Source organism: Erigeron canadensis, chromosome 9 (assembly GCF_010389155.1).
Source record: "Erigeron canadensis isolate Cc75 chromosome 9, C_canadensis_v1, whole genome shotgun sequence".
NCBI classification, from domain to species: domain Eukaryota; kingdom Viridiplantae; phylum Streptophyta; class Magnoliopsida; order Asterales; family Asteraceae; genus Erigeron; species Erigeron canadensis.
Window position 1 is genome coordinate 10,579,324 of NC_057769.1, and position 9,355 is coordinate 10,588,678.

At 32.7% G+C, this 9,355-nt stretch overlaps 1 protein-coding gene across 1 annotated transcript; it reads right to left on the reverse strand.

Moving 5' to 3' along the window:
• Positions 1-680: 680 nt before the first annotated feature.
• Positions 681-1,828, reverse strand: LOC122583183. The gene is made up of 3 exons (XM_043755609.1): positions 1,399-1,828; positions 1,010-1,129; positions 681-919 (listed from the first exon to the last, which is right to left on the reverse strand). The coding sequence occupies exons 1-3, from the start codon at positions 1,826-1,828 to the stop codon at positions 681-683; spliced, it is 789 nt and encodes a 262-aa protein (XP_043611544.1).
• Between the last annotated feature and the right edge of the window lie 7,527 nt (positions 1,829-9,355).

The following is a 9,355-nucleotide window of genomic DNA, read 5'->3' on the forward strand; positions in this document are numbered from 1 at the left end:
TATGAATTGTGTAAGGCCAACTTGAACTTTGGAGCAGTTGGGCTAGTCATTACTCAAATTTTGGGCTGCTCCATATTTTTTGACTACCTTGAATTTGTTGTTTTTTTTGGTTTGTGTTTTATTTGGGCTACTTACAACTTGTAATTTTGTGGGCTTAATCTAGGTAAATTAATATAACAACTCTTTAGGGTGGGAGGAGGGATTCCTCACTCCTCCCCTCCCCTCTCTGATTTTTCTTCTCCTCCCCTCCCCGAAACCTAGGAGCACTTCACCACCTCTCCCCTCCCCTCCCCACCCTTTTCTATTTAATTTCATTTCTATTTATTTTTAAAACTAAAACATTTTATTTTATAAATTAAAACTAATACAAATATTAAATATAAAACAAACAACAAAACAAAACATCAAAGTACAATATTAAACGAAACGACAACACAATACATAAATAAACTAGCGATCGATGCCCGGGATGAATGTGCGATGAATATGGTCAATGAGATCCATCTTAAGATCGTCGTGAACGTTTGGGTTCTGTATCTCAAACGGTCGTTCATCCGATGGTTGTGGCGCAACAGGGGGATCTGGAATGTAATCAGGACTTATAGCGTGGTCCTCGTCTTTTAAAATCATGTTGTGAAGAATACAACACGCATACATAATCTTACGGATGGGGGTTTCTTTCATTTGTCGTGCCGGTTCTCTAAGTATTTTCCATTTTTTTTTATAATACCAAAAGCTCGCTCCACATCCTTCCTTGCAGCCTCCTGTGCCTTAGCATATCGAATCCTTTTCTCACCGTTTGGATGGGAAATCGTTTTCACAAACATCGCATATCTTGGGTAGATCCCATCCACGAGAGAATACGGGTATTGATATTCGGTTCCATTTACAGTGAATGGAACCAACGGTGCTGTGACGTCTTCAAAAGGATTGAACAAAGGAGATTGGTTCAACACATTAATGTCGTTGTTTGAACCGGCAACACCAAAGTATGCGTGCCAAATCCAACAATCCTGTGATGCAACTGCTTCAAGCGATATCGTCGGCCCGTGATGATCACCTCGCGTGTACTGGCCACGCCAAGCTACTGGACAATTATCCCAAGCCCAGTGTGTACAATCAAGACTCCCTATAAACACATTTATTAGACCGAAAATATTAAGTAAGCTACGTAATACATATATATATATATATACATTATTAACTAAACTACGTAAAATATATATATACATTAATTATTAACTAAACTACATAATATATATATATATACATATATACATTATTAACTAAACTACGTAAAATATATATACATATATACATTAAGTAAAGATATACCTAACATGCCGGGGAAACCATGATAAGACACATGATGATCAAGAATGCGTTGCGTATCAGTACGCGTTGGCCTACGCAAATATTCATGCCGATACAACTTAATGACTCCATCACAAAAAGCATTAAGGGTTTCACGTGACGATCTTTCCGACATATTTAGGTAATCATCTAAACTGTCGGGATTACTACCATATCCTAACTGGCGAACTGCAGATGTGCATCTCTGTAAAGCTGAAAACCCCCATTTACCACGAGCGTCGATCTTCCTTTGAAAAAAACTAAAATTGTTTTCCAAATCTGAAGCTATCTTCACAAACAACCGTCTACTCATACGAAACCTTTGTCTAAAAAAAGTCTCATTAAATTTCGGTTCCTCGGCAAAATAATCTCGAAAAAGATGGTTGTGAGACTCACTGCGATCGTCGCGTCTTGTATACGTTCTTGAAGAGGAGGCAGTATCACGGACATCTTGTTGAATCGCATAATGCGCCATTGTGAATAGATTAGTATACCGTTCTGTCTCGTCGGATGAACTCGAGTCCGATTGGAAATTTGGGGGTGTTGGGCCGTGATTGTCAAGAAATAAAGGATTGTTGAAGAAAGGGTTCATGATTCCGAAAATATAGATATACGTGTGTGTTATTTGTGTGTTGAAAGGAAAAAAAAAAAAATTAAACAGAATTGCAGAATGGAGAAACAAGGAAAGAAAGAAGAAGGGAAGAAGAAAGGAAAGAAGAAGAGAGAGAGAGACGTTGGAAATGGGGCCCCTCCGGGTTTTTTTTTTTTTCTAACGGTCAAATACTCGGCACCCAAACCGGCACCACGGTGCCCAGTCCGCTCCCCACCCAACCGGTACCGGGGGGTCGTGGCGGTGTGCCATCCTGTACTGGCCCGGTACCGGTTCGGTGCCTCACCCACTCCGTCCACCCTTATAAGCAATCATCCGAATCGCGATAACGAACCTAGGCCACTTAAAAGACTATGAATAAAATATACATGAACTTATGTTACATTTATTTATTTATTTTCTTTTTTTTTTTAACGGCAAATAAAAATTTTATTAAAAAGTACTAGTAAAAATCTAGCGAGTACACGATATACGTAACACGATCCAATAGGCAAATGAAAGTAGGAAACATAAAACTATGACAAAATTCTCTATTAATTTCAGGAATTTATTTTTCAGACCCGAGAGTCAACTTTCCCGTATAGTGTGAGCATTCGGCATTCGGCTCTAGTTCCACATAGGATGACTTTTTCCAGGTTCTAATAATCTTCCTGGCACAGACACATGCATCCAATTAAATGTTATCACAAATCAACAAACTTTAAACAAAATCGGCTTGCACGACCACTTAAACACGTCATCATCAAGTAGTCCGCTAAAACATAACACTTGTCATCACAACCTTTAAGGAAAAGTGAACACGTGTACAAACTATCTCTAATTGTCCTACACATTAACACACTTTGTGGATAAAAACAACAAAGACAATGAAATATTATAACATACAACCAAGTCGAACAAGGAAACTAAATAAATGGCCACAGGACAACAAGAAGATTTGAAAGCTAATAAATGGATGGGGCGGCGTTTCATGCCAATGAGCCCTACCACCATGATGGTTGTTGGTATTGCTACCGCCGGTGCGATTGGATACTTTTACTATGCAAACAAACGAGGCGAAAGCATCGACGGAAATCGTAGGTACCCCGACAAGGTCCCTCCTACGCTTTCTGGACGTCCATAGCCATATGCTTCACCTTTTGAAAAATAATATGTAGTTAGTTGCATATCGAAGTTTTAAAATTGCGTTTTTTGGTTTTGTAGTTGAAGAAAAAAGGTTATAATTGCTTTCTAGGTTTTGTATATGTATGCATCTTTTGTAATAGAAAAAAAACTAGTATATATGAATAAAAATTGGATTTTTATTTTAAAAGCTTCTGTCAAAAGCGGTGCCTATGTTACTAACGAAAAAAAAAATGATAAATCAACTCTACAAATCAACTTGATAATGAGTTTAAAGTTTACCATGCTATGCACGGGTATGTATTTGTGTATGTGTGTTCTTATGATAGATAGTCTTCTTGTTCAATAATAATATATTGTAATAATGTTGTATGTTAACTTTATATACATTATTGAAATCCCGAGATCATAAAGAGCGTACTACGCGCGAGTAGTTAAATCAATAAAAAAAAATTAGGGGATTTGCTAACGATTGGGCATCGACATCAAATAAAATCTAAGTTTTTCAAAATTTATTCAGTATTTATATACTTGTTGATTATTAATATCAATATAAAAACAATATATTTAATAGTAATTGAAACATTAAATTTTTATCATTTGAAGTCCTTAGGGTTACAGGTGTCTTAACAAATCTCAGATTCTAACGAATATCTGGTCTCAATAAAAATACAAATGAGATGGTGATCGCAACTTTGCATAGACTCAGAGAGAATTTTGTGTTTGTAAATGTGTTCCTTCCAACTTCCAACGACACGGATTCGGCCCATATATAGGGCCAGATATGTGCCGTCACATTTTCTTGTGGCCCATCATATTTACGCCCTCTAGTTAATGGGTTAGCCTGTTAGGTGCCAAAGAGGCCAAGTTTAAAGTTTATGCCTTTATGATGAAACTTATAACAGAAGGATTTTCCAGCCCTTAAATTTACGGCCCATCATATAGTGTGTAATTATTATACAATCTAATATTATACAATCTAAATGATGGAAAGAACCTAAATGAGCTACATAATTTCAGGGAGATGACATTTGTACCATTTGTTATTTGTTTTTACTAATCTACCAAAGTTATGCATTAATTACTTTTACTGTATGTTATAAAGTTTGTACAGTTTGATAAATTTATCAAAATGTTTGGTACGGATATCAATTCCCATAATTTTACTCTCATAAACATATGTGTAGTATAGTAAAGACTAGATATTAGACCCGTGTCCAACACTGGACACGGGGTTTACGATATTATTAATATTAGATGTTTATATATTCAATATAAAAACTTATAATTTTGAAGATATATATTGTTCTAAGTATTGTTATACTTTGCAAATTGTAGTACAATAATCACAGGTTCGTCATTTGATCATGATGCGACCCATAACGCGAATAGGTTTATTATCAATCACTTATCCTATGATAATTAAACAACAATTCGGATTGTTTTCATATTCTTTGATAACAATTAGGACTTTTGATTTGAATGACAATTGTAATTTAAAAAATTAAATATAAATACTTTTTGTAATTTTTTTTTAAAATTATATAAAAAAAATCTCTTTAAGTTGATAGCTAAAAATAAAAATAAATTAAGTATTCAGGGTTAAAAAGTGTAATTATTGATGAAAAACAAAAAAAGTGTAAATTAATGATATTTTTTCTACAAATTAATATAAATACTAATATAATAATATATATAGATAATGATTATTAAATTTTTCATTTGTAGTTATCTAAATGATGACAGCATCAAAAGTCAATTTGATGAAATCGAATGATGTGATTGGTTAATAAGTAATTAGTTCAACTGTCTTATAATATATATTAAGATTAAGATTAGTGTAATGACGTATATAAACCTTAATTTTGTACTTTATGCGAAGATGAATGGAATAAAAAGTCGTCGTCCTTTATTCGTCTATGGTACTATGGTATTGATGCATTCAATTTTCAATCAACAATTTATAACTTCTCATAAAATTTTACAAAAATCATCATTATTCATGCTTTTCCATGATAATCCGATCAATTGTAATAGCATACCTCAATTTTTAAAATAGGTTCTATTCAATTTACTCAATTTATGTTCCGGGTTCTCTGTTTACTTATTGTCAACAAAAACACCCACTCAAACTAACGATCTAAGTGTTGTCTTTGGCATTGTTCCGAGTGATTGGTGTTCAAAGGTTTTCACTCACATCGTTGTTTTAGAGCTAATCTGATAATCGTATTAAGAAAGCTGTTAACTATGCTCAAGTTGCTACCATTAATTCATCCATTTCTTGTTGATCAACTTTTAATCATAAATAAATAGCTTATCTATATGATTGCATTGCTAAAAACCCTATACAATCAAAATGATAAAGTTCATCTCTTGGGTATTTTTTTCCCCCCATAACTAGAGTTTCATTCTGATTTATATGTTTACAAAGATTTACATGGTGAAAAACCTCTCACATACCAATATTTTAATATTTTGAATAAATGTTTGGCCCCCCATGATTTTTATGGTTTAAAAAAAGTATGTGAGATGTTTTCACCCAACTTAGGTGTCTAACAGCCTCATATTCCCTTCCCCCTTTTAAAAATGTTACAAACTTAAAAAATAATAATATATAATTAAAATAAGTGATCTTTTGTAAACAAATTGGAAGCAAGTTAAAAGATCAAAATATAATTTGTCAAGCCTAAAATTAAGAATATAAGATGGGTCCAAAAGAAAATGAAGCGGCTCATTAAAAAAATGAAAATGGGCCCAAAGAAATAAAATGGTCAGTTACTATTTTTTACACGTATTTTTGTACCTTTATTTTTAATATATATATTAATTGCTAAGCAATAATCAAATTAGGTTAGAGCTTTTATATTTGAATTTTCTAAGAATATAAATACTACTATGATACCTTCACTAACAAATGGGAATATTTTAAATACATTTGCTACAAACTGATCAATAGTTTTTGATCCATTATATTCATGTTTACATTAACAAATAAAAAACATAATTTAAATATACTTTGTGTGGTTGACGGACCACTGACCATCGTCACCCTAGATGCATGTATTGATTGAAGTCGTCTAAGAACTTTAATATAAACTGTATTAAATTTAATTAACACTTAAATGTTAGATGTTTGGAGAAAGAGAAACTCTTAAGTGATAAACGCAATGTAAATTAAATGTTAGATGTTTCTAAGAAACTGTTGACTATCATTTATTGCGCGAATACCAATCTAATATCTATAATCTATACTCTATATTAAAGAAAATACCCTCATGTTGAAAGTTACATGGGGGAAAAATGTCTAAAATGCCCTCATATGTAATATTTTCACCTACAAGGCTACAACCCTTTAAAATATTTTCACATACACTATTCTCTTAACATTAATAATTAAATTACACTATTAATCCTTTATTTTTCTAAAATATCTTCATTAACCTTTTAAATCAATTACTTTTATATGAATTACTACGGCACTCAACGTCGCATCCACCACCAACACTCGCCTCCACCACCACACTGTCGTTGTCACAACCACCGCTGCATCGCGCGGGTACAATGCTAGTACTATATAAAGACTATACACTCCTTGTTGAAATGAAGAGTTGTAAAAATGACCATTTTATCCTAAATAAAATAATTTATACCATGGGTACTTTATCTTCTAAATATTTCTACCACCACCATACACCATTCGATATTGTCACCACCACCAATAGTCGCCACCATGACCACCCGTCGCTATCGTCACATTGCGTGGGTACCGTGCTAGTAACTAGTTTAGTGAAATATGTTTGGACAAAATGTAGCCGTCCTTTTAGACAATTTGAACTTTCGACAGTGATGAGAACATAAAAGACATGCGATTATTAAATTCTATTTAACCATCCACATTTTAGCTTTATATCAATCTATAAATTTCTTTACCTTTTAACAGTAGTACCTCTTATAAGAATAACAACGTATATTAACTTTTTAGACATCGCCACACATATAGGATCATGGATACTTAAAATATATTTAGATTTTGCTTTATATCAACTTATGGAGTAGTAATATATTTAATGAAAGAAGTCTTTGTTAGACTACAGTATTAAGATAACAACAACATCAACTACTTTGATATTCATATACATAGGATCATGCTCAATTAAAATGTTTAGTTGTAAGCTATGTATTTAGAAGTTTAAAGCATTTTAAGTACATATAAAAAGAAATGTTAGGGTTGCAATTAACATGTATTAAAAATTTATGTTTTTCATATAATAATCTTTTTTTTTTTAATTTTACGACGATTATATAACTATAATGCATATAATTGTTAAGGGTTTAAACACCACAATGTTGAAAATCTATTAGAAAAATTTTAAAATCATTAATATTAAAACTTTTGCAAGCATAATTTGAAAAACAACCACACTAGGCCCAATTCACATCCCCACCTCCAATTATCTCTCAAACATACAATGTAAGGGGTACATGAATAAAAATATAATTAACAGTATTGTAAAAATCAGCTGATGCAGTTGATTTTCGAATCAACCCGTGTATTGATGGGCTACCAAGAAAAAATTGTCAACTCGGACTAAAAATAGATCAACATCACATACTCTAATCAAACTCGACTGTATTGGTCAAAAATCGGCTGGATTTGGTCAATCGGTCGTATCGTAGTGGGTCAAAAAAACCAAAGATATTTTTTATTTTTATTTTTGGACAACTTCAACATTTTTTATTCTATTTACTAGAGGGGTTATTTGATGAACTATGTTATTATTTCTTGACAAATGTGTTCAATTTGAATAATTTTGTTAATCTTCCCAGTCAATTAAGTTCCAGTTTTAAGTTTTTTTAATATATTTTTTAATTTTTTGTTACATATAACTTTAAAAATTGTTATTTTAATACACAAAAACTCAATCCGATTTCCTTTGACATGTTCCGATTTTTAAAAAGTCCTAACTCCCTCCATCATTGATCCGATTTCAATTCCCGAGTTTCACAACCTTGAAAGTGAATATGATAATAATACACCTTAAATGTATTATTGAAACTTCTAATTTATAAAGGCTTTAAGTCAAGTTCAACAATTAAGGGGACAAGGTTATGATGGCGCAATTAAGTAATATGCGTGGTGAGTTTAATGGTTGAAAGCAAAAATCTTAGAAGAGAACAATTCCTCATATTATGTACATTGTTTTGCTTACAAACTTCAATTAGTGGTTGTAGCTAGCGGTTGCAAGACATCATTTGGGCGTAGTGAATTTCTTTGACATACTTTGATGAATGTGGTTTTGGCTTCATGTAAACGAAAAGACATTTTGGGGAAAAAAGATAAAGAAAGAGTGGCAAAAGATATTCGTTGTGTTTGGAAGTTTTGTGTCCACCCGTTCATAGCGTACTTGATTATGTTAAAAAGGAATAAACAAATGGTTCTACAAAAAAACAAGGCAATTGGTCTCAAACGATATTTAAAATCATTTGATTGTGTGTTTCTTTTGCATTTGATGTCACACATTTAGGGATCACGGATGTATTGTCATGGGCATTTCAAAGAAAAGATCAAGACATTTTGGAAGCGGTTTCAATGGTGAATTCTACGAAACGAAAACTTCAAGAGTATAGGCATAATGGGTTTGATCCACTTTAAAGAAAATCTCTTTGTTTTGTGTGAAACATGGTATTAAGTTGTTGAAATTGGATAAAATTTGTGCTAATAAAAGATGTCAAACGGACAACATTACCAATCGACATTATTATGAGTTTGAATCTTTCAATACCATATTGGATTTGATCAGCATTGAATTTGGCGATCGTTTTAGTGAGGCTAGCACCAAATTACTTGAAAATATGGCCGCTTTGAATCCGTGTGTTACATTCTCTAACTTTGATAAGTTATTGAAGTTAAGTGAGATGTATCCCGGTGATATTGATGACAATGAAAAAAAGACTCTTTTGCATGAACTTGAGTTGTACCATGACAACATGCAACATGATGTAAGATATGTTAACTTGAATAGTATCACCGTTCTTGCAATGTAAATGGTGAAAACAAGGAAGCATGCACCTTTCCTACCTTTTGGTATATCGTCTATTAAAGCTAGCATTGGTTTTGCCCCTTGCAACCGCCACAGTCGAGAGTTGTTTTTTGTCAATGAAGCTTGTAAAGACGGATTTACAAAATCGAATTGGTGATATGTTCTTTAGCTCATGTTTGATTTGTTCGGTAAAAACAGAGGCACTTGCCAATGTCACGAATGAATAAAT